Source organism: Polypterus senegalus, chromosome 3 (assembly GCF_016835505.1).
Source record: "Polypterus senegalus isolate Bchr_013 chromosome 3, ASM1683550v1, whole genome shotgun sequence".
NCBI classification, from domain to species: Eukaryota; Metazoa; Chordata; class Cladistia; order Polypteriformes; family Polypteridae; genus Polypterus; species Polypterus senegalus.
The window spans coordinates 93,433,544-93,458,396 of record NC_053156.1 but is presented as its reverse complement, the minus strand read 5'-3'; the positions used below and the strand labels follow the sequence as shown (position 1 = coordinate 93,458,396).

Here is a 24,853-nt window from a genome sequence, read left to right as displayed (position 1 = left end):
TGTGCAGGGCTAATAAAGGGACTTTTAAAGATTTCACCTAGCGTATGTAAACTTCTGACTTCACCCATAGCAGACAAACTCTTCTGAAATGCAAAGCGCCAAGTAGCTGTTGCGGTCTACGTTAAAATTAAATCATTACGGTTCAGAGATCTTGTGCTAATGAGATCCTGAACTGATAACAGCAAATTTAGCTTTTTATTTTCTCTCAGTGTCAAATCTTTTTTCAGTTTCTTTTGCTCTCTTCCTAAAACCCTTGCAGTTTAAAGTGCATGGACTGGAGGAATTTGGGGCGAGTGGTTTAGAAAGAAGCCCCATGGGCATAGCTTTTGCAGTAGCAGATTTCATTGCTATTCACTATGGACTTTTTGTCAGGTTTTCCCAAGATGTGTAATTTCATTTGAAAATCATGTCTGGCCATATGAGGCTAGTGTGAAATACAAATACGAATAGTGAATTAAGCTATAAGGTAAATTTAATAAAAAAAAAATATGTATATACGTTACCTAGCCTGCTAATTTCAGGCTAACCTACAATGTTTTACTGATCAGTTTATTAATAAAAATCTGAAATGAGCAAGTAGAAATTAGTCTTGTTATTATGTAACTGCTCCTCTGCAGGTCATCCAAAATCTGCACTTTAATTACTTATTCTAAATAAGTTCTCTTTAATATATGATTTAAGCAAGAAGAGATTCTTTAGGCAAACTTCAAATATTATGCATATACCACATAATACAACATGCAGTGAAGAGACATGTCGAATAATATGCAACTTCTCCATGTATCAGCTGTAGGTAAAATATACAAAGAACAGCTAACAGGCTTATTGCAAGAATAGGTTAAATGAGATAAAAAACCTTGAAGGAGGCACAACTTTTCCACTTTGGCAAACTGAGGATGAAGCATTTTGTAAGTTTCTAAAATAACTTTAAAAATCAGTTCTTCAAAAGAATATGAAAGCCCAGATGAAGCTAGCTACATCAATATATCTAACATGGTATAGTGATGATGGTTGTAATCAAAAGAAGCACTGATGAGATTTTAAAATCTTGTCTTTATATTAAAATGTTGGTCTAAATTGCCTGTTCTTGTCAAAAAATCATTCAAAGTTCTTTATTGGCATTCTAGTAATCTTCCATGGAACCTGGACATTGTGGGTACCATCTATTGGTATCAATCTTCTTCAATATCAGATATTAATCTCTGTTAGAATCATAATTGCAGTCTAACTAAAACATATGAGATGCTGTATGTAGAACAGCTGTAAACCAAACCAGCCACAGGGGATACACAAACCAGTGTGTTTCTTCATGCCGGTCCCAAGCCCAGATAAATGGGGAGGGTTATGTCAGGAAGGGCATACAGTGTAAAATCTTGCAGACAACAATACAGATTTCCATACCGAATCAGTTGAGGCCCGGTTAACAACTAAATGGAAGGGGACTAAGACCAGGTGGATGGGAGGTGGAGTCCAATTGTTCTATCATGGTTTGGGTGGGAGGAGAAAATAGGATAGGTGTTAATTTTGAAGAAAAAGTATGTGAAGAGTATTTTGGAGGTGAAAAGAGTGTCAGACAGAGTGATGATTATGAACCTGGAAATTGAAGGTGGTGATGATGATGAATGTTGTAGGTACATTTTCCCCACAGGTTGGGTGTGCTATGGATGAGAAAGAAGATTTTTGGAGTGAGTTGGATGAAGTGATGAACAGTGTACCCAAGGGACAGAGAGTGGTGATTGGGGCAAATTTTAATGGACATGTTGGTGAAGGGAACAGATAATGAGATGAGGAGGTGATGGGTAGGTATGATGTCAAGGAGAGGAATGAAAGGTCAGATGATAGGATGGACATGGCTGTGGTGAATACATATTTTAAGAAGAGGGAGGAACATAGGGTAACATACAAGAGTGGAAGAAGATGCACACAGGTAGCAAGAAGGGTGCTTGGCGAGACACCTGGACAGAGGAAGCAGGAAAAGGAAACCTGGTGGTGGAATAGGGAGTATTCAGAGGAAGAGGTTATCAAAAATGATGTGGGATAGACAGAGAGATGCAGAAAGTAGACAAGAGTACAAAAGATAAGGCATAATGTGAAGGGAGAAGTGGCGAAGGCTAAAGAAATGGCATATGATGAGTTGTATGAGAGGTTGGACACTAAGGAGGGAGAAAATGACCTAAAAAGGAACGACTAGATAGAGGGACCAAGCTGGGAAAGATGTGCAGCTGGTTAGGGTGATAAAGGATAAAGATGGAAACATACTCACTACTATGTTAGGTAATTTGAGGCTGATATTCAATGACAAACACTGAGGCCAGAAGTTAACTGCACAGTAGGCATTTTACTAAGAACGTTACATAACCGCTTGTCCAAGATATTTCTTAACCCCACTCTGGCGCCCCCTTCTGCCTGGGAATACTACCAATCATTGTTACATTTATTTCAATACATAACATTTCCCTCCCACCTATTTATAAAACCACAAAGAATAAACAGTCAAAATGAGCAAAACTACTATAACAAAGCTGTAGTTCACTGCCACATATCCAGAATGGAGCAGTTCTGCTTGAAGGTAACTATTTACATAAATACATTGTACTGTTTCAACTACTTTATAACATTTAAAGATTTAAACGATCTGGAGGCTTAGATACTCGCAAAGGATAGCGTCTGCCACTGCTCTCTGTAGGTGAAGTTGGAGGTGCATATGTCTAAGGTTCACTAGTTTGAGGAACCATGACTGGAATGACCGAGCTTACTCCCGCAGGGTTATGCCCTGCATCGACTGTATTATTCTCTAATGTTACTGGTGACATTGTTACCAAGTTGGAAGAAGGTGTCTCTTCTGGCTGTGTGACCTGTGGAACACTTTCATTTGCTCGGTTGAGTAGTAACTGGTCTGCATGCCGTTTCCAATCTTCAGCATTCCCAACTTTTACATTGTAGGAGACTGGTCCCAGCTGGGAGGTTACCACTCCAGGTGTCCACTTTTCTCCCCTTCGGTAATTCCGGACCAGCACTGGGTCACCCACATTAAATTGTCTGGATTTCCGGTTACTGTGCAACAGCTGAACATCTTGAGACTGACTCACTGTAGAAGCCACATTTGGTTTAAGCACATCTAGCCGTGAACGTAATTTGCAACCCATAAAAAGCATAGCTGGAGATTCCTTTGTTGTAGCATGTGGAGTATTGTGATATGAGAGTAAAAACGTGTCTAGTCTTTGCTGTACTTCAGGTATACCATAACGACTAAAAAGGGTCCTCATGACATGAACAGTCTTACTAGTTGTGACACTATCCATTAGTTGAACCTCAGGCCACTTTGAGTGGGCATCGACTACTACTAAGTACATATGGCCTTCATAAGGCCCAGCAAAATCAACATGAATTCTCTGCCATGGCCCACTTTTTTGAACACGCTGACATAACTGGCAGTTGTGTACTTGTTGCTCAATCTGGCTGTCGATACCTGGCCACCAAACATAACTGCGTGCCAAGGACTTCATCCTCACTATACCTAATTTAGGGGGCACCATTACTCTGCTCCCCCACATCAGGCATCCTTGTATGGTAAGCTCCGTTTGTCTGTTGATGAAAGGCTGTAACTCATCATTATCCCCCAATTGCTTAGGAAAATGTCCCAGCAACACAATATCCATTAGTTTAGACAATGTAGGGTCCAACATGTTCTCTCTACGAATTTCTGCACTACTCACCGGTAGTAATTCCATTTGTTTTATGTAAAAAAGGTCAACTGTGTTCTGGCTCTCCTTATGTTTGACTAGTAAGGGCAAATGAGAAAGCCCATCAGCATTGGCATTGAGAGCAGCCTTCTTATATTCTATGGTGTAACTGTGGGCTGCTAATATTAATGCCCACCTCTGTATCCTGGTAGCTGCCATAGACGGTACCCCTTTCTCTGGGCTAAAGATTCTTGTCAGTGGCCAATGGTCTGTGAAGAGAGTAAATTTCCGTCCATATAGGTATTGATGAAACTTCCTGACCCCAAACACAATCCCAAGGGCTTCTCGCTCAATTTGTGCATAGTTCTGTTCGGCCTTACTAAGTGATCTGGATGCAAAAGCGATTGGTTTCTCTTCACCATTGGGAAAGACATGGGAAATGACAGCTCTCACACCATATGGAGAAGCATCACAAGCCAGGCGGATGCTTAGTTGTAGATCGTAGTGTGTTAGGACATTTTGAGACACCAACTGTTCCTTAGCTTTCTATAATGCAGATTTACATGCGGATGACCAATGCCAGCGTTTGTCTTTGCAAAGCAGCTCATTTAATGGGGTCAAAATGGATGCAAGATTGGGTATGATTCGCCCATAGTAATTGATGAGACCAAGGAAAGATCTCAGTTTAGTTACATTATCGGGGGCTGGAGCCTCTAAAATAGCCATAACCTTTTCAGGTGACTTGTGCAGTCCTGCTGCATCAATTTTATGACCCAGGTACTCCAAGGTCTCCTTGAAAAATTCACATTTTTCTTTTTGGACACATAGGCCAAATTCTTTCAATCGGCCCAATACTCTATCCAAATTCTGCAGGTGCTCTGCATCATTACAGCCTGTCACCAATATATCGTCCAAGTAACAATGCACATTGGGAAGGCCTTGTAACACCTGACCCATTGCCCGTTGGAATATGGAAGGTGCTGAAGCAATCCCAAATGGTAGAAGATTATAGCAGAACAACCCCTTTTGGGTATCGATGGTGAGCAGTTTACGTGATTGTTCCTCAACCTTTATCTGTAGGTACGCCATTGCCAAGTCCAATTTGCTGAAACGCTGTCCCCCAGCTAATGAGGCGAACAAGTCTTCAATGTGTGGAACTGGATAGTGTTCCACACAAATGGCTGGGTTTAAGGTCACTTTAAAAACACCACAAAGCCTCACAGAACCATCTCTCTTTACCACCGGCACCACAGGAGTGGCCCACTCACTATACTGCATAGGTGACAGCACACCTAATTCTAGCAGGCGGGACATCTCAGCCTCTACTTTGGATCGCAGCGCATAAGGTACAACCCGAGCACGACAGAACTTTGGCTTATGTTGTGGTTTCAAGGAAATGACTGCTTCAATGCCCTTCATTGTTCCCAAATCTTTACTGAAAACTGCAGCATGTTTTTGTATCATGTCCTTCAAAAGTAACTTGCTGTACTGACTTAATCTCTTGCCAATTCAATTTAATTCTTGTGAGCCACTCTCTACCAAACAGGGGTGTATAATTTCCTCTGGTAACATAATGGAAGGACAGCTAACTGTTTGTTCAAAGTGACTTTCACATTAATAACTTCTTCAGGGGATATTGGTTCCCAGTGTAAGGTCTTCAAAACTACATCAGTTGTCTCAAGAGGCACGTGGCTCAGTAATTTCTTGTATAGTTTTATTGAAATTAATGACACTGCTGCCCCTGTGTCCAACTCCATCTCTACTTCTGTGCCTTCTATTTTAGGTTTCACACTAATGTGTGACTTCTCCCCTTCTTGGATCAGCTTATGTAAGGCTAATTCTGTGTCAGTTTCGTTACCTGACGCTTCACTGGACACCTCCTGCAATAAAACGCGATTTACAGGTCTCTTTTTAGGATAATCCGATCGCCGTTGTGACTTTCCTTTATACTGCGCTCTCTCCTCTCTCCTTATAGATTCCTTCTGTTTACACACTCGTGCTGCGTGGCCCTTCTTACCACAGTTATGGCAATCCTGATCTTTGTACCAACAATCACTGTCACTGTGATTAACTCTTCCGCATCGTTTGCATTTCCTTATCTTATCTGAAACCGATAGCTCATTCACTTTTAAAGATCCACAAAGCTGCTGCGATTCGCGTGCCACCATCTCCATGGAAATTGCGATTTCGACTGCTTTTTTATAGGTCAACGCTACTTCATTTAACAGTCGTTTCTGTATCGCTTCGTTATTTAGTCCACAAACAAATCGATCATGCAATGCTTCCTCTAAGTAAGAGGAAATTCACAGTGCTCAGACAGTTTCTTTAAGACAGCAACATATTGTGAAACCGACTCCCCCTCCGCTTGGTTCCTTTTGTGAAAGCAAAACCTTTCTGTTATTACCAAAGGCTTTGGAGAAAAATGCTGCTGTAGCACTGCTTTAATCTGGTCAAATGTTTTGTCCTTTGGTTTCTCTCGTGCTAAAAGACTATGCAGCAAGCCATAAGTTGTACGTCCAATTACAGTTAATAGCACTGGCACCAGTTTGTCCTCCCCAATATCATTAGCTAATGCAAAGGTTTCGAAACGCTCAATATAAGTGGTCCACTGCTCCACATTTTCATCAAAATCGTCCATGTGCCCCAGCGTCGCAGCCATGTTGCCACAATGGTTTTTTTATATAAATATACTGAATAAAAACTCCCGCTGCAGTCATAAACAGACAAACTTACGCACTGGGAATCAACTTTATCCTCGTCGCCAGTTTGCTATGTTAGGTAATTTGAGGCTGATATTCAATGCCAAACACTGAGGCCAGAAGTTAACTGCACAGTAGGCTTTTACTAAGAACGTTACATAACCGCTTGTCCAAGATATCTTTTAACCCCACTCTGGCGCCCCCTTCTGCCTGGGAATACTACCAAACATTGTTACATTTATTTCAATACAGAACACTCACAAGTGAGGAGGGTGTGTTGATCAGATGGAAAGAGTACTTTGACAGGCTGATAAATGAAGGGAATATGAGAGAGAGAGAGAGAGTGTTTGATGATGTGGTGATAGTAAATCAGGAAGTGTAACGGATGAAGTGTTATGAGCACGATATCTAACTTCTAGACACAAGTATTTTCACTATTATATTCTTATGCTTAATACCTCATCTTCTATTTTTTATCTATACGATAGGTCACATTCATAGTTGGAAAACAAGAAATGTTTCCACTGAAGAAAAGCTTTTTCTTTTTTACTATGTAAAATAAAAAGCCTGAGAAGTAGTTGGGCTTCATTTGTGGTGTATCTTACAAAAAAAAGTGTTATTTCTTAGTTAGAAAAGGATAAATGAAAAGCTATAGTTTGTTGTGGTGTACTAGATCTTGGTTTTGACACAATATATAAATTAAGATACCTGCTCTTGTACATCTTCATATTCAGAATCAAGCAACTCTATGAAAATAGGCACTGCCCCTGTTTCAATAACAACTTTTGTATGTTGGAAGGTTCCAGATGCTATGTTTGTCAAAGCCCACGCAGCTTCAAACTGTGCAGTAACAAAAAAACACCATACATTAGTCAACTACAACAAATTTAACTGCCAATTTAACATTACTACATACAAATATAAAGAAAAATTCATGAAACCTTACCTGTAATGTACAATTTTCATTTCTTTTAAGAAATTCAACAAATCTATTTACCACACCAACAGAAAATATTACTTCATCAATAGGAGGATTAGGTTCTGGGGAAGACAAAAAAACCCAACAGTTTAAAAATAATTGTTTTCAGAAAAATGATACAATGATTTTCAAAAACTTTTTGGTGGCAACATTAGAAAAAAAGTTTTATAAATGTGCATGCACACGCACACACACACAGTACTGTGCAAACATCTTAGGCATTGTAGACAGCTCATAAAAATTAGTCTTAGACAGTTACCTGGATAAATGTGTCAACAGAAAGAAACATTTTCTTTGTGAGTAATGAAGATATTTACATTCCCTTAAAGAAATAAACTTACAGTAAATGACTAAATTTCCAATTTAAAAGAAAGACATCTTTGCAGACATATACCCCAGTGCTTGATTAAGCAAATACAGCAAACCGGTGATAAAGATCAATGACATAATGTGTAAATTAACCCAAAGTGATTAAATGATACAAAAACGGCAGTGTCAAGGGAATAAAACTGGGCAAAGGAGAATATCAAAAATTTAAGGTTGTAGTAAATAAGGTGGTTTAACTTGCAAATCTATACAATGGTAAAGCATAGCAACAAAACAACTGGGAGTCATCTTGCTTTTAAGAAAGTCTCTCCTAAGTAGACAGGAATTTTCAGACGTGTTTAAGCTGTTTTGCAGAAGACACAGTGATCAGCCAAGGAAACAGAGTGCAACAAATGAGAAGTACATCCAGCTTACTTCCTTTTGAAATCGGAAGACACCCAACAACTATTCGTGGATAACTGACAAAAACTATTTGTAGCCTAGAACGCTCACTTACAGTCTAGAGATATCTTATCAGAAGTGGTCTTCATGGAAGAGTTGTGACCAAAAACCCATTTCTACTAGGTGGAAGAAAAGCCACATGATTCACCTACGTATTAAAGCACAATGACTGAGGTGCAGAAAAATAGCACCAGGGATCGAGATTGAAGGAAGTTGGTCCACTGAAGCACAGGAGAATAGTACATAGATGAATGTCTGCAGGGGACAGTGAAGCCCTGTGGAGGGTCCCTGCAGGTTTGAGGCAACATTTCTACAATTGGCAATTTGATAAAAATTGATGGACAGCTCTCACTGCCAAAAATTCCACCAGATTCTTAATCACCATGCTATACCATCAGAGAGAACTCCAATTGGGCCCAGTTTCATTCTTCAACATAAAATAGCTCCAAAACACATGGCCAAAATCTAAAAAAAAAGAAACAGGAAAACCTACAACAGATGGTATGGTCTCCATCAGAGGCAGAAGCAGCTATGCCAGTCTGGGATTACTAGCAGAGACAGAAGCAACGAAAGTCTGCAGTGGAACTGTGGCATGTTCTCCATGAACCTTAGAACAATTTACACATGGACACCTTCAGAAACTGCCTTAAAACAAAAAGTAGCAATGCAAATACTGGTCATACTAAATATGGATATAATTTTGTTTTTTTTTTCCTGTTTATTGTACTTTTTAGGAACTTTATTGATATAATTTTTTTTAAAAAAGCACAATAAAACCTATTTTTCTCTGCATGGCATTTTTGAAACTTTTTTTATGTAAACTCAAGTGCCTAAGAATTTTTTTTACAGTACTCTATATAATATTATAACACACCTAAATCTGCATTTCTATTCATGCACCACTTTTTGGATAATAAGGGGAACATAGACAAAAATATGGTTCTGATATGAATTGTGTACTTTAATTCATTAACCAATTATCATGCAGTATACTGTATAAAGCCATTAACTGAATTTTCATTTTTATTACCAACTTAAACTTCATTACTTTACACTTTAATATTAAAATGGCACAAGACTGGGTATATCATTGAATTGAAGAAACAAGAGTCAAAATGCAACACTATAAAATTTCATATACACACACTAAGAAGAAACTTATTCCAGCTTAAATTTGGCAAAAATGCTGGTGATTTATGAAGAGGAGGGGGGAAAAAAACTTTTCATTGCTATTCACTTCAGATCTCTTTCTAGACCAGACACTGGAATAAACTCTTACAAATAAAATTAAAAGTTTATTTAGTTATTAGTAAGAAACCATTCAAGACTGAATGATTAATCTATATCTGTGAATGAAAACTGCTGTGTTGCAAAGTGATGCACAGCAAGAGGCAGGGTTATTATAGGCATCAGCTAGGGCACTTGCCAATCAAAGGCACTAACTCACATTGGTCCAGATTAGTTGCCAATTACCTTGGCCTGCATGCCTTTGGTATACGGGAAGGAAAACCTAAGAACTAGCATCTGATAAATCATTAATACATCTTCAATAAACATGGAGGAAAAATGGCGATTTAGTGATACACATATATGTAAAGTGTCTTTTTTTAAAGACAGCTGCTTATAGCACAGCAGACTGCTGTAAGCCCGGTCTAAAGCACCTGCTCTCGTTGCTAGGGTAGCATGCAAAAAAATTACATCAGGTGCAGTGACAAACTAAGCTTCACTGTTTCCGTACCAGATACAAGTGCAAGAAATCAATTACAAGAAGCCCTATTACAAAAATAAAAAGGAAACAAATTTTTCAAATACTGAAAGAACTTTTTTTTTTTTGGCAAATTAAACACGGAGTACATTTCTCAAACTAGTGATGACTGAAGGGAGGGGACTTCATCACAACCAAGTCAGAGAATGTACTGTGCTATCTGCATCCACACAAGAGGTCCTTTGTCTTCAGGAAAAAAAGTTTAGGACTGAAATGGTTTGAAAATGCAGTAACATTACACGGTTTACTAGTCAGCCTGCAATACCTATCAAATGCTGATAGTCATGTCATGAAATGTACAACTTGAAAATAAATGTACACTGTTCCTGCAGATTAACTAACAGTGCTTACTACAGCGGAGAAAATTACCTAAAATACTCAGCAGTTTGCCACTTAACCCAAGAATCCCTGAAGACCACGAAAAAACTCATAATCCCGGGCCACGTTAAATTCCTTTGCACTTCTCCACTAACATTTCATGTGTGCAGACTCATAATCAAGAAGCTGCCTGTTAGATTCTGGGCACTTCCTAGAATTACCGTTTTGAGTAGTGAGCTGCTTATTATCATTATAGAAAAAACACACACTTGATTTGAGTCTGTAACAGTTGTTGCAAATTTCTAGTACTTGTATAGGTTAGAGGTTTTTTTCTCTCAGTCACATTCACACCCCCTAAATCTGACACTGTGGTGTTCAAATAAAGATGTGCTATAAACAGAGGTGAACTCAGATGAGGGTTCTGCATCAGAGAAAGAACAGAAGCCCTCCCGACAAGAAACGTCCACTCATACATAAGAACAACTCAACTGAACCAGGCATAAAGGCAAAAGGAGGCACCGTTTGGAAGCATTAACAGGTTTGGCGTCATCCTGACAGTGAATCTGCCACATGCATGTCATTCAACAAAACAGCAGGGCTTACACAGCTCACCAAGGTATCATGTAAAGTTCCGTTTGTGATGGTCTTTATATAAAAAACATTTGTTACTTAGTGCTGTGAAAAAGTATTTGCCCCCTTCCTGATTTCTTATTTTTTGCACGTTTGTCACATTTAAATGTTTCAGATCAAACAAAATTTAAACACAAAATGCAGTTTAAGTGATGACTTTATTTATTAAATAATAATTAAAAAAAAACAAAAAAAAAAAACATCCAAACCTACATGGCCCTATGTGAAAAAGTAATTGCCCCCTAAACCTAATAATTGGTTGTGCCACCTTTAGCAGCAACAACTGCAATCAAGCGTTTGCAATAACTGGCAATGAGTCTTTCACATCCCTTCATTGCAGCCACACTGGAGGGTTTCTGAGCATGAACTTCTTTTTAAGGTCATGCCAAAGCATCTAAATTGGATTCAAGTCTGAACTTTGATTAGGCCACTCTAAAACCTTCATTTTGTTTTTTTTTAAGCAATTCAGAGGTGGACTTGGTGGTGTGTTTTGGATCATTGTCCTGCTGCAGAACCCAAGTGTGCTTCAGCTTGAAGACACAAACTGATGGTCAGACATTCCTCTTCAGGATTTTTTGGTAGAGAGTGGAATTCATTGTTACATTAATCACAGCAAGTCCTCCAGGTCCTGAAGCAGCCCCAGGCCATCACACTACCACCACCACGTTTGACTGTTGGTAATCTTTTACTGAAATGCCGCGTTACTTTTACATCACATGTAACAGGACGCACACCTTCCACAAAGTTCAACATTTGCTTTGTCACTCCACAGAATATCATCCTAAAAGTCTTGGGGATCATCAAGATGTTTTTTGGCAAATGTGAAACGAGCCTTTATGGGGTTTTTTTTGGTCAGGAGTGGTTTTCGACTTGAAACTCCATGCATGACATTTTTGCTCAGTACCTTTCTTATGGTTGAGTCATGAACACTGAACTTAATTGAAGCAAGGGAGGCCTGCAGTTCTTGTTCTGGGTTCTTTTGTGACCAGTTGGATAAGTCGTCGCTGCACTCCTAGGGTAATTTTTGTAGGCCGGCAGGATTACTCCATTTGTGGATAATGGCTTTCACTGTGGTTCGCTGGAGCCCCAAAGCTTTAGAAATGGCTTCATAATCTTTTCCAGACCGATAGATGTCAATTACGTCGTTTCTCATCCTTTCCTGAATTTCTTTAGATTGTGGCATGATGTCTTCCTTTTTGGGATCTTATGGCCTACTTCACTTTGTCCGACAGGTTCTATTTAAGTGATCTCTTGATTCAACATATCTAGCAGTAATCAGACCTGGGTGTGGCTATGGAAATTGAACTCAGCTTTCCAAAAAATGTGATTAACCAGTTACATCATGATTTAACAGGGCCATCCTTAATAAATAAAATCACTTAAAAACTCTATTTTGTGTTTACTTCGGTTATCTGTCTAATATTTAAATTTGTTTGATGATTTAAAAAAAATTAGAATATTTCAAGTGACAAACATGAAAGAAAAAAAAAAAAAACAGAAAGGGGACAAATAGTTTTTCACAGCACTGTATATAAAAGCCTGATCAAATGTTATTTACCTTGATTTATTCATCTTTCTACAGCGTAAAGTCAAATGTAGACTGCAAAGCTTTTCGTGTTTGATTGACACGAGCATGCTGTCAAAGAATATGTTCAGTGCTATATCAGTAAGCAAATGACTTTAGTTGCAGGTGGAAGCTTCTGTTGCACTTTACACAACTGTTAAGGTTCTGCCTTTGCCCAAAATGGCCCCATAAGCTTTATGACCTTAGTCTCGGAAAAAGTCTTTTTCTCGTGGGATTACTGGGATCTTTTCCTGAATAAGGAGTGGCATTGCACATGTACTTTGTCAGCACGCCTAGGTCGATCCAACACAGGAAGTTCTGCAGTCAATTTTGACTTTACGCTGCAGGAAGATAAGTACATAAATATAGGTAAACAACATTCGATGTGGCTTTAATATAATTAACATATAAATGTTTTTCATATAATGAACTGCACAAAACAATCACAAAGGGAACATTGCAGGATACCTTGGGTGGCAGATTCGCTGGCAGGTTGGCGACCAACCTGTAGCTGCATCCAAACAGTGCCATCTTTCACTTTAACACTTGGTGCAGCTACGCTGTTATGTGTAAGTGAATGTTTCTTGAAGGAAGGGCTCCTCTTTCTCCGAAGTGGAAGCCTCATCTGAATTCAGTTCTGTTATAGCATGTCTTTATTTGAAAACAGCAGTGTCAGATTGAGGGAAGTGTGAACATGACTGAGGGAATAAAACTGAATAAAAAATGCTAACCTTTACAAGTACCACAAATTTACACCAGCTGTTATAGACTCAAATCAAAATATGTTTTTATTCAATAATAGTAACAATAAGAGCAGCTCACTACTCAAAATGGTAATTCTAGGAAGCCCCTGGAATTGAACAGGCAACCTCTTGATTATGAGTTAGTAGTTCTTACTGCTGTACCAACCAATCAGTCATGTCAGCATTGTACCCTAACCAGATTTATTTTTTTTTGGTTATATTCTTGAATAAAAGTGCACTTATTTTGTTATACGTGTACCTTTTGTGAAAGTGTTTTATTTGATATTTAGACTTCAGTCTTCACATGTTATACATTTCATGTCAAAATTTGGTCATTAGTACTAATAACATTAAAAATGTTTCTGCTTTAGGTATGTGTTCAACATTTCTTGCCTTGCATTTCCTGTCATCCTACATTTACACAGATCTTTGTAGCCATGTTCATTTGTCAGTGCGTCTTTGACATCACGGGCCTTAAGGCGCATAATAATTCAGCATAAGCAGGAACACTCAAAATTAAAATAAAAAAAAAAATCAAGTGACAATGAGATTCGAATAAGGCAGATTTGCCAGCGTTTTGTGTGTCAGCTTTTATCCATCCAGATCAGAGAATTTACAGTGTGATTGTCTCAAAACACCATTCACATCTACAGTTATTTCCAGCTGCAGATAAAAAGTAACAGCGTCAGATCCTTGAGGGGCGGTAGTATGTATCGTGACCGACAGAATAAAAGTGAGAAAAAAAAAAAGTAACTTTTACAAGTACTATACATTTAATACACTGGCTGATACAGACGTAAATCAAATGTATGTGTGTATTGTATAATATTAACAACTAGCAAAATGCCCGCGCTTCGCAGCAGAGCAGTGTGTTAAAGAAGTTATGAAAAAGAAAAGAAAACATTTTAAAAGTAACGTAACATGATGGTCAATGTAATTGTTTTGTGACTGTTATGAGTGTTGCGGTCATCAAGGATTTGATTATCATTATTTCTTTCAATCAGGTTCGTATTTGGAGGATGTGTTGTGTTCAAATTATATTCCTTGTTTGTCAACCATTGTAAAGATAACAGGTTTCATTCATTGAAGTGTTCACTACCCAAAATCGGTACTCGTGAATCTAAGATGTTTAACAGGCATTCCCGGTATTAAGTTGTGGATTTGCCTGCAAATATTTAGAGGCAGCGTGTCTATGAACTTAATTTAAACTTAAGCTTTACACCTTGCTATCCTATTGATATGTCTACAAAGGCTTGTTCAGATTCAGAGGGTTGTTCCTTTCTTACTGTATCAATAAACAGCTTGTCTTCTTCTTTATCTGAGACATCACACACTGCATGCACGGGTTTACCTTTCCCAGTCCTTCAAAGTCAGTTCACGTGAGCCGCTCGGAGTACATGCATCGAAGGTTCTCAGCTGTGCTTGTGCTATCTCGTGCGATCTTGCGATGTCCACGGCTATATTTAATGTTAGTCAAGACCCGGCACTTAAGAGTTTCTCTCGCACTTTTGCCGAGTTTGTGCCAAACACTATTCTATCCCTGACCATCTCATCTTCATTTGCATAAACACAGTCCTTCACCTGCGAATATTTATGTGGGAGGCGTGCTGATGGAGGATGCAACTCTACCTCACATGGCGACCGAGCTGCAGGCTATGGCCATATATATGTATGTAAGTAGGTTCCAGTTATGACCGTTACAAAAGTTAGGCAGGTTTCATTTTGAAATTCTACACGTAAGTAAACTGTAAGGAAGGAGCCTGCCAAATTTCAGCCTTCTATCTACACAGGAAGTTGGAGAATTAGTGATGAGTCAGTCAGTCAGTCAGTGAGGGCTTTGCCTTTTATTAGTATAGATAAGAGCAACTCACTACCCAAAATGGTAAATATATGAGGCAGTCAGGATCGAACCGGGGGACTCTTTATTATAAGTCAGCAATTCCTACTGCTGCACCACAGAAGCTATTGTATCATCCTTGAACCTTTTGTGAAAGTGTTCATTTGATCTTTGCACTTCAGGCTTTACACATTATATAGTTTATGTCTACATTTTGTAATTTATTAGTAAAATATGAAAAACATTTCAGTTTTAACTATGTATTTTTTAGTTAAGTTAAATGTACTTTTTTTGTTTAAAAACTATGTGCACTTTAGTTTGTATTGTTTAATATATTTCTTTTTTATTGTGATGGTCACACTAATATAAAAACATCTGATTATTTTCAAATTCATATGTTTCACTGGTTATTTTAATTTGATTATTATTAATTTTAATCGTCAGGTTGACAGACATGAGCAGATGAGGTAAGACATATACTGGAGCCCAGAACAGGATGTGAAACCACACATAGCAGGCATCAAATATTCAACCATGAAATAAAATCGTGACTAATCGAAAAATAAATTGAACGATTAGTCGACTACCAAAATAATCATTAGTTGCAGCCCTGTTATTTACCTTATACAACTCTAGGCACCTCACACCCAGATAAATATACTTGAGCTGGGAGAACTTTGTCAGAGGTGAGCTGCGGCAGTGGTGGGATGGAATAGCAGACTGCTTGGTGCTTGTGCCGATCGTTACATTTACAAAACAAAAGATGCTAATGGAGAGGTGTGAAGGAATTTAAGGTGGCCTGGGATTACAAGTTTTTTCGCAAGCTTAAGAGATTCTAGTGTTAAATGTCATGGTTGGAATATTTTAACTATGCTCCTGTCACAGATTTTCAAGTGTTCAATCTTAGAAAATGTACACTAACCTTTTCAGATCAGAGGGATAGACTCCATTACTAATGCAGTTACAGAAAGGGCATGACAGGAATCTTGGCTTCTCTAAACATCCGAAATAGGTTCTATTCTCAACTATTTTGAGCAGGTCTGGGAATGAATATATGTATGTATGTATAAACAAACACTACAATAACAGGTTGCCAATCGGTAGACAAAACAATCAGAAGTAGGATTGATATAATGTTAAAATTTCTTAAATAAAAAGTTAAGAAATGACTGTACTTGCCATTTTTCAACAATTTATTACAAAACATTTTAATTAAAAAAGTTTTACTTTTATACAATCGTGTTAAGAAAAAAGCTAAGTGTTTACCTTTTGAGAGTAACTTTCTAAATCTTTGCGTGGCTACAAGCTGCTGGTCAGGGTCATCTGAAAAAATCATCTGAACCATTTCAGGCGTTATTACACCTTCCTGTGGATAGATAAACATAGAAGGCAACATTTATATTGTGTTGTTTAAAAAGTGAAATGTTGATAACATATAATCTTCTTTTGCAACAATTTCCCTTAAAACTACATACATGAACTGAAAACAAAAAATAAAAAAATCAACACTGGCTTGCAATTTTGTATTCTATTTATATTACAGACAGTATACAGTATATTCTCAAAAGGTTTTCAAGAAATGCGGACAAAAAATGAACTTATATTTACAACACACATGATCTAGTTTCTGATCATAATCATAAAAAGTTTAGTATTTCAGTTAATGCCACAGAAAGATAACTGCCCTCTTGAAATGCAACTTTCAGGGAGCGGGGAATTCTGCATGTTTTGGGTGTATTAGGTCTCTTGCCACGTCAGCAGAATGGGACTCTGAAATGTCATTTGTAGAGCGGAGAGGGGTAGGGTATAGGGGAAAAAAATGGAAAAGGACCAAGTTATTTTAATTTTTGTGTTTTTCTTTACTATCATAGTCATATTCTGTATTGTATTGTTTATTTTACTGGTTGCAAGGTCTGCCAATAACAGATGCAATATTATGAACATACTAAAATTAAGAACATCCAATATCAAAAGAACATTTCCTAGAAGGCAGAAACAGTATAAATCAAACAAATTAATACATTTTGCATGGTGGATAGTCTCAATCATAACTTTATGCATGCAAGATGTGACAAAACTCTTAAAGGCCAAGATAGGTATTGTGTAAAAATAATACTGTATGTAAAAAGGAATAGTCTCGTCTGAAAAGAAACTGGGCTGGTCTAATTTTTCATTTTAATATTCTAGGAACATCAGATATGCGAGAATTTTAATTCACTAAACAATGTCTTTTGGAGTCACTGACAAACTGTTCTACTCTGAAGAGCAATATATTATGGTAGTGGGGAATCCATACGCATCTAAACTAATCTCTGGGCAAAATAAGTGTACTAAATATGGATGACAAGGAATTCATGTTTCAAGTACAGTGGTACCTTGAGATACGAGTTTAATTTGTTTCACGACCGAGCTCGTAAGTCAAAATGCTCGTATCAATTTTCCCCATTGAAATTAATTGAAATGAGATTAATACATGCCAGCCCCTAAAAAAAAAACCCAATTTTTTCTTAAATGTTTTCAACATAAGAAAAATGTATTTATAATGAACAAATATTGTATACAAACAAAATAAACCTAATACATAAAAGAGAATCTAAAAAAATAAAGTGTATTACAAGCGTATTGTAATGTTTTTTTCTTTCACTTCACTTCTGCTTAACTTAATTTTCTTCTTCACTAGTTTTTTTTCTTTTTTGCCACACTTTTGTCACTTTCATTCTCAAGGCATTTCAATAGAAACCTATACAAGGAGCTTTGTTTAGTCCTCTCCTTTAGAATGTTTCTGAAATTAGTTAGGCAAGTGTCATTAAATAGCGCCGTTGCACGACCAGTTGCAACTTTTTCAGGGTTTCTTTTCAATAAAAAGTCATATGTTAGGCAATTTTCATTAAATAGCACCGCTGCACGATCATTTCCAATTTTTTCAGGGTTTCTTTTAAATAAAGTCAAGTGTTTGGTAACTGTCATTAAATAGCGCTGCCGCACAATCAGTTGTAACTTTTCAGGGTGTTTCTTTTCTTTAAAGTTTGATACCTTTTCCCACATTGAAAACACTTCTTTATCTCACTTTAAGGCCTTGTTCACACGGGCGTTAAGTTTTTGGATAAACGAACTTGCTCTGAATGTCCTAGACGTTTATGTTACATTTTGTGGTGGCGATCGATTGACTTCTACACCGGCGTTCGTTTGTCTCTGTCTAACGCCAGCCTGCAGCCCAAATTGTAGTTTGTGTGTTAACCTGTGGAGGCAGTGTCGGGAACTGGATACGAAAGCCCTTGTTTTATTTGAGGTGCCTCCTTTCAATATGGACCATTTTGCTATGTTAGATATTAATCTTCTTTTTTTAAAAATACTCGCGACGTAGGGAGAGAAAAAATCGCCGCTACTGGGTTCATCCTCTGACTGCACAACGTCGGGTTAAAGCAGTGCTTCTCAATTATTTTCTGTCATGCCCCCCCCTAGGAAGAAGAAAACATCTCGCGCGCGACTATAAATAGTATCATTTGTCTATAAAATTGTTATAAGTACACCTCTGCTTAACACTGTATCCTTATTAACGTATAAGAGAATAAAAAAAGAAATATGGACCAATTTACAACAAAGAATAGCTTTATTAAATGTAACAGAAAAGATTTAAAGTGCATTCTAAATTCAAAAAATTTAAAAGAAAAATAAAAAGCATGTTCCCGAGGTCAAACGCGACCTCCTTGACGGAGCCAGGGCGCCCACTATTTGAGAAACACTGGGTTAAAGGAAGTTTTTGTGCTTTATGAAGAAATGCTAAAATTTCAGCGCAAGTTTTTTAATTACTGTCGTATGTCGGTTTCCACTTTTGATTGTCTGCTGCAGCTGGTGCAATGCCACATTGCACGCCGATCAACCAATATGCGACTTGGTGTTAGCCCCGAAGAGAGACTACTTGTCACTTTGAGGTAAGGAAACAGTAGTCGGGTGTGCACTTACACTGGTGTTATGCACTGAAATGCCCCCCCTACATAATCGTTATCAAATATTATATAAGAACATAAATTAATAAGTTCATGGTTTACAAATTACACAAGACAATAAAATAAAATAAGCAATATGAAAATATATATGTTGTATATGAAAACATAAAAATATTAATATTTTTTCATATACAACATGTAAACATATATATCCGGTCCTCCGAAGCGTAAAATAAACGCGCAGAAAACGAACTAGAAGCGGTTTCCTTGCGTTTGTTGGGTTTTGAACGCCAAGAAAAAGCTGCATGCAACATTTTTTTGATGCAGTATAAACGCGCTGCCGGACAAACGCGCCGTCACCAAAGCCCGTGTGAACACTCTCATTGACTCCTACGTAGAAAACACTCGGCGCTTGATCCGCGCTCATCGGACGCTACGAACGCAAAAAAACCGCTCGATTTTAACGCCCGTGTGAACAAGGCCTAAGAGATAACCTCCTCTGTGATACTGATCTGCTGCAGAACCTCCGTATGTTGCTGCGTCTGTAGTTCTGCCAACTCCTCCGTCGTCAGTTCCTTGGACAAGCATTGACAAGCATTTTGATGGCTTGTATTTCGAATTTTGGCTCGTAACTCAAGGCAAAAAAAAAAAAAAAAAAAAAATCTACCTAGTGACAGCTCGTAGCTCAAAAAACTTGTACGTTGGGGCACTCGTATCTCAAGGCACCACTGTACTTGTATTTTTATAACATCTAAAAACATGCTTTTCAAGAATCAATCTCTTTCCCATGGGTAATGTCATATCCAAATTCAACAGAATATTCAATCTTTTTTTCTAAATTGATAGAACTTATTGTGGGGTTGCCAAATTCACACAGAAATATAATTTCACCTGCTTGTATGTGTCATCATCTTACAATCACTACACAAAGCTCGTGACCACAGGAGAGGAAGGTGATGTACACAGATAATTAAAATTAACAGACTTTGTACCCTCTTCACTTTTAAAAATGTACCTTACTGAAAATAATCTACCCTGTTTAGGGCTACAGTACAATCTCCGGCCATTAAAAGTAAACTTGCACATCTTGAATTAAAATTTTACCCCTGTAATTGGAACAGTGGAACTGACGTCAGGATCTTGTATTGGATAATCTAACATGGATTCATCATTTGCAGGAAGAGAAACATTCCTTCTTTTGAAAAGCTGCAAGAAAGAAAGGGAAAAAAATACAATATTAATAATTAAAATACAAGGTAAGACACACTATGATAAACTGTAAATTAAAAGATGCATATTTTTACAAAGTAACATTTCTTAAATAATGCCACAACTAAACATGACTTTACAAAGTGATTACATTTATTAAAAAAATAATGCAGTCTCTTAATTTTCCAAGCCAGACATTTACACAAATTATTTATTATTCAGCAACTTTCAAAATTCCAGAAACAGAATAAACCGGTGCACAAGCGGCACCCAAAGGCTGATGTTAAAGTGAAAACAATTTTTTCCTTAAGTCTGGAATATTTAAAGTTGCACTATTGAAAAAAACTGAACACAGTGAAAGTACATTAACTATCTTTATTAGGTAAAACAACAAATGCAAGTTAAAAAAACAAGATAAAATAACAGTGGAGTTTCCTTGAATCAGATTTCATTAACACACAAAAATATAATCTGTTTAGCAATACAACATTAACAGAATTTATCAATTCAAGTAATACTTCAGATTACATAAAAACTTGAGCAAAAAAAAAAAAAAAAAAACTAACAAAGTGAAGTAAAGAAACAGAACATAAACCTCACAATCACTAGCTATCAATACGTTATTCTGCTCATTATATGCTATTTCTGTCACACCTTGCATTACATTTAAATCGTATCTTTTTATTTTAACTAACTATAAGCTTCCTTCAAAAGCTATCAGGAAAATACATAACTATAGAATGCAGTGATGTACCAATCAGAACTAACAAAATAAATTAGTACTTATGACACTGTCTTGGCCAAATCTTTATAGATGCTCCTGCATACCTGTTGTGCTGCTATGATATACATTTCAAATTTACAGTGGGTACAGAACACAGTACTATGTCGCTTTAGCTTTAAGTACTCCCATACTTTAGAAGTCCACAGTCTTTTACACAAAGGATCTGGAGGAGAATTAGGAGCTGCCATGTTGATCTCTTGAAAGATGGTGAAAACGAGATGTGTCAATGAATGCCGCACCAATCCAAAAATTTAAATAACCGTTGACATGTCATAACAGCACTATAGAAATCAATCTATTACTTTGTCTAATTCAAGTCTAAATAGCGATTTTTTTTTCTCCTCAAAAAGTCTGAACATTTAACTTAACATTTAAGAAGTGTCTGACTTAAATTCACATTAAAAACAGATAGTTGGTTTCTGCAAATATTCCATATACAGTCTAGCTTTATTGTGCAGTGCCAAGATTTTATGCCTAACACATTACTTCTATGACAAGTGCTAGTATCATTAACATGTGGCTGTAAGGCAGTTTTACAAATTTTGAGCATTTGGTTTATTTAAAAATTAATACCTCAATCAAGACCACCTCTTCAAAAAATGTGGATGTTTTATGATATATTTGATAATTAAACTTCAAATTAAATATCTGTAACTCTTTCGTTACAGAGATTCCTTTAAGTAACCTGTGGTATTTCAATGAAGTTGAGGAGAGGGAAAGAAAAATGACAATTGAGAATGAAGATAATAGTATACAGGATTATCATTACTCAAGTGAATAATCTAACTTTGAGACAACAGTTAGCAAAAGAAAAAAAAAAAAAAAAAACACACACACACACACAATGTCAGTGCAAGAGATGTTAACTTTAAAATTTAACAATGTAGAAGATGAAACTATCAAAGGGCAAAAAAATATCCAAGAAGGAAATGCAAAGCAAAATTCATTACACTTATTTATTTGTAAGGGTGTATTACAAACCCAAGTGGCAAAATAGGAAATATTTATTAGATAAAAAAATATATATATGACGGTAAAGAATGCCAGGTAATAAAACTGTTACATACATGCAAATGTGTGTGCAGACTTCTCAATCCACACAGCTGACCAAAGTTGTCAACTCTGTTTTATTTGACATGAACTGAAAAATGCACTGTTTTAAAATGAAGCGGCTTGTTATTCCACTTGCATTGTTATTCCGAGAAATATAAAACGAACACGAGAAAAACATTACATGACATGTTTTACGTATCTTTTCAAAATAAGATTGCCCATACCTAACTGTAATGGCAATTAAAGTGATCAGTTCTTTTGGTATTATGTTAAAGAGAGGCTTTTATTTTATTACTAGTGTGGGATTATCGAAAACCAATACTTAAATAAATGAACGCTAAAATACAGCATGTGACAAACACAACTATATTAATGTGTTTTACGGCATTTTTGGGGTGAGAGCAACTCTGCTGCTGTGAAGATTACAGACTGTCCCATTGTTTTCTTGTTGGGTTAGTGAGTAATAAGCTAATGCAAGGTCTCATTGTTTTCTTGTTGGGTGAGTGAGTAATAAACTTATGTGATGGCCCATTAACAAAAATGAAAGGTGTGATACATACTACTGGTGTTATAGTGTTTATTGAGATTGGCAATAGGCTAAGTAGGCTATACAACCCACTTACCTATGGCGTTGTGTAGCCTGCGTCCAAAGCACTGAAGGAGAGTTTTCCCCATATGGTCATCAGAGAAGGACGACGTCTGGAGGCAGATGCTTTTCAGTGCCCAGTCCTCGTCAATAAAATGAACTGTCAGGCTCACATAAGGCTGCATGGTTCTGATCGTCCACAGATCCGATGTTGCGGAGTAAAACAATGCTTTTTCCAACTGCATGCCTATTTCCCCAAGTGTTTCATTATACAAACATGGCAATACCACCTCCATAAAATATTGCGGCTCGGTATTGTATACTTTGGGTCTACTACTTTTAGCATTCTAACAAACCTGGGCTTTTCTACTGTATAAATAGGCACCCATACATCTGTAATGTCTTTCCATGTCTGCCCTGTTTTGTCATACAGTGTGACACTGAAAAAACGGGGCAGCTAACGTTGCCTGTGTTCTAACATTAGTTCTGGGAATAAGATTCCAGCTAGTATCGGAATTTTGGTGGGAAACACATTGCTCCCATTCCGCTGAATGCCTTTGTTTCAGATGCTGGAACAGGTTTGTAGTGCTGCTACTTTTTGTTTTAACAGGCTTTTTTTTTTGTTTAAAAACAAAAAAAAAAACAAACAAAAAAAAAACAAACAAACCTTGCACTGCACAGTGGTCTGTTCCACGTCTAACCTCGCAAAACCAAACCATGTCTATGACTGAAGTAACATGCCCTTTTTTTGGTATTCTTGTGACTTCTTCAGCAATACATGTGGGTTCATTAGTTGCAGCCAATTCTCTTTACCTGCGTTTGTCTGACACGTAGGTTTCTTTACAGGTGCAGACCTGGAGGTCTCTGGGAATCAATGCTAACATCCAGTTATGGTAACTAAGAGAATTCCAGGTGCAGACTAGCGTAGAAGGACTTGTGACAGAGGAATCATTAGATTTTTCGATTTAAGCATTTTTCAAACTGATTTAAAACAAAAACTCTAAATTGGATTAATTCAATTTATCGCCCAGCCCTAGTGGAAAGTATTGAAGGATCCACTGTAAGCATCAATATTGACAGAGAAAGGCCTAAAGATAAAAGAGAATGAAAATCATAAAGAAAAACATGTTGGAACAAATCATGTGCTGTAATTGTAGAATGGGCTCTATGTAGTGTTTAGCAGGAAAGCTGAAAAAGAAATGTAATGAAACCAAACAATACATGATGGTTTTAAATACTTGACTTCAGCCAAATTGTATTACTTATCTGCTAGACCACTTTTTGGCCCATCATACCCTGTTGTAATGAATCTCAATGAGCCAACAAAGGATAAAGCCATTAAAATGAAACCTAGGGAAATGTGAAGCATTACAGGATGTTCTCTTCTCCATTATTAATATGGAATATTCACAAGTGATTAAAAACTGAATAGTGTTGTATGTATAAATGTTCAACAATCAAAAGTGAATACAATTTTAAACAAAGAATTTCCCCAATGCAAACATAAGGATTACCTCACAGTGACTTACTCAGAGCTAAATTTAGACTGTGTGTATATTATGTACCATATATTGATTTCAATTAGTACTGTGAACACTACATGGAATATATTTTTGTAAAGACTGACGTGTGATTTTGAGTGAAAGGACCTCTCTTCTTATGTGCAATAAATTATCTGTTAGGACAACAGCAAACCACACACCACTATACACCTCCAACAGTACCTCTCTCTCCAACACCCAAAGATAGCTTGGCTGTAGAGTGAAAACCACTAAAGTAAAAAGATGAAGTGGAAGAATAAGAATTGGGCTACTTTTCTTGCACTAATTTGAGATGCGAACAGTTACAAAATTAATTACATTTAAAAAATTTGTAAAAAAGAAAGTTACAGTGAGAGGATCAAAAATATGTATTGTCTGGCTTATGCAATAGGAGGACAGCACCAAAAAAATGTGAAGGAAGGTGACAGGTAAGCCAAGTGAACAAAGATCAAAGTGACCCTTGGTTTCGGGTGTGAAAGAGAGAGAGAGAGAGAGAGAGAGAGAGAGAGAGAGAGAGAGAAAAAAAAAAAAAGAAGGGAAGGTCTTGAAATTATTTTTAAGTTGGGTGAATTAGCAGTTAGGGTTTCTGGAAGAGAATATGGCAAACATTTTCCTCAGAGAGGAGAAGGACTGGAACAAGATCACAAGACTATTATGAGATTAAAGAAACAGGTATGTAGGTTGATTTACAGATACTTTTATGAGCAAAAAAGAAAAGCAAGGGAATGGTCAGATATAGATGCAATA

At 37.1% G+C, this 24,853-nt stretch overlaps 1 protein-coding gene across 2 annotated transcripts in view; it reads right to left on the bottom strand.

The window, feature by feature from the left end:
- The window catches only part of kpna5 (karyopherin alpha 5 (importin alpha 6)), an 84,624-nt gene that overhangs the window by 24,693 nt on the left and 35,078 nt on the right, over positions 1-24,853 (bottom strand). The window contains exons 3-6 of one of the 2 annotated variants that reach the window (XM_039747620.1): positions 20,065-20,139; positions 16,253-16,352; positions 7,329-7,423; positions 7,091-7,222 (exon numbers count right to left, since the gene is read on the bottom strand). In XM_039747620.1, the coding sequence (XP_039603554.1) occupies positions 7,091-7,222; positions 7,329-7,423; positions 16,253-16,352; positions 20,065-20,139 (402 nt within the window). Of the gene's footprint in view, positions 1-7,090; positions 7,223-7,328; positions 7,424-16,252; positions 16,353-20,037; positions 20,140-24,853 lie in introns of both variants that reach the window. The other variant, XM_039747619.1, reaches the window with a different exon arrangement.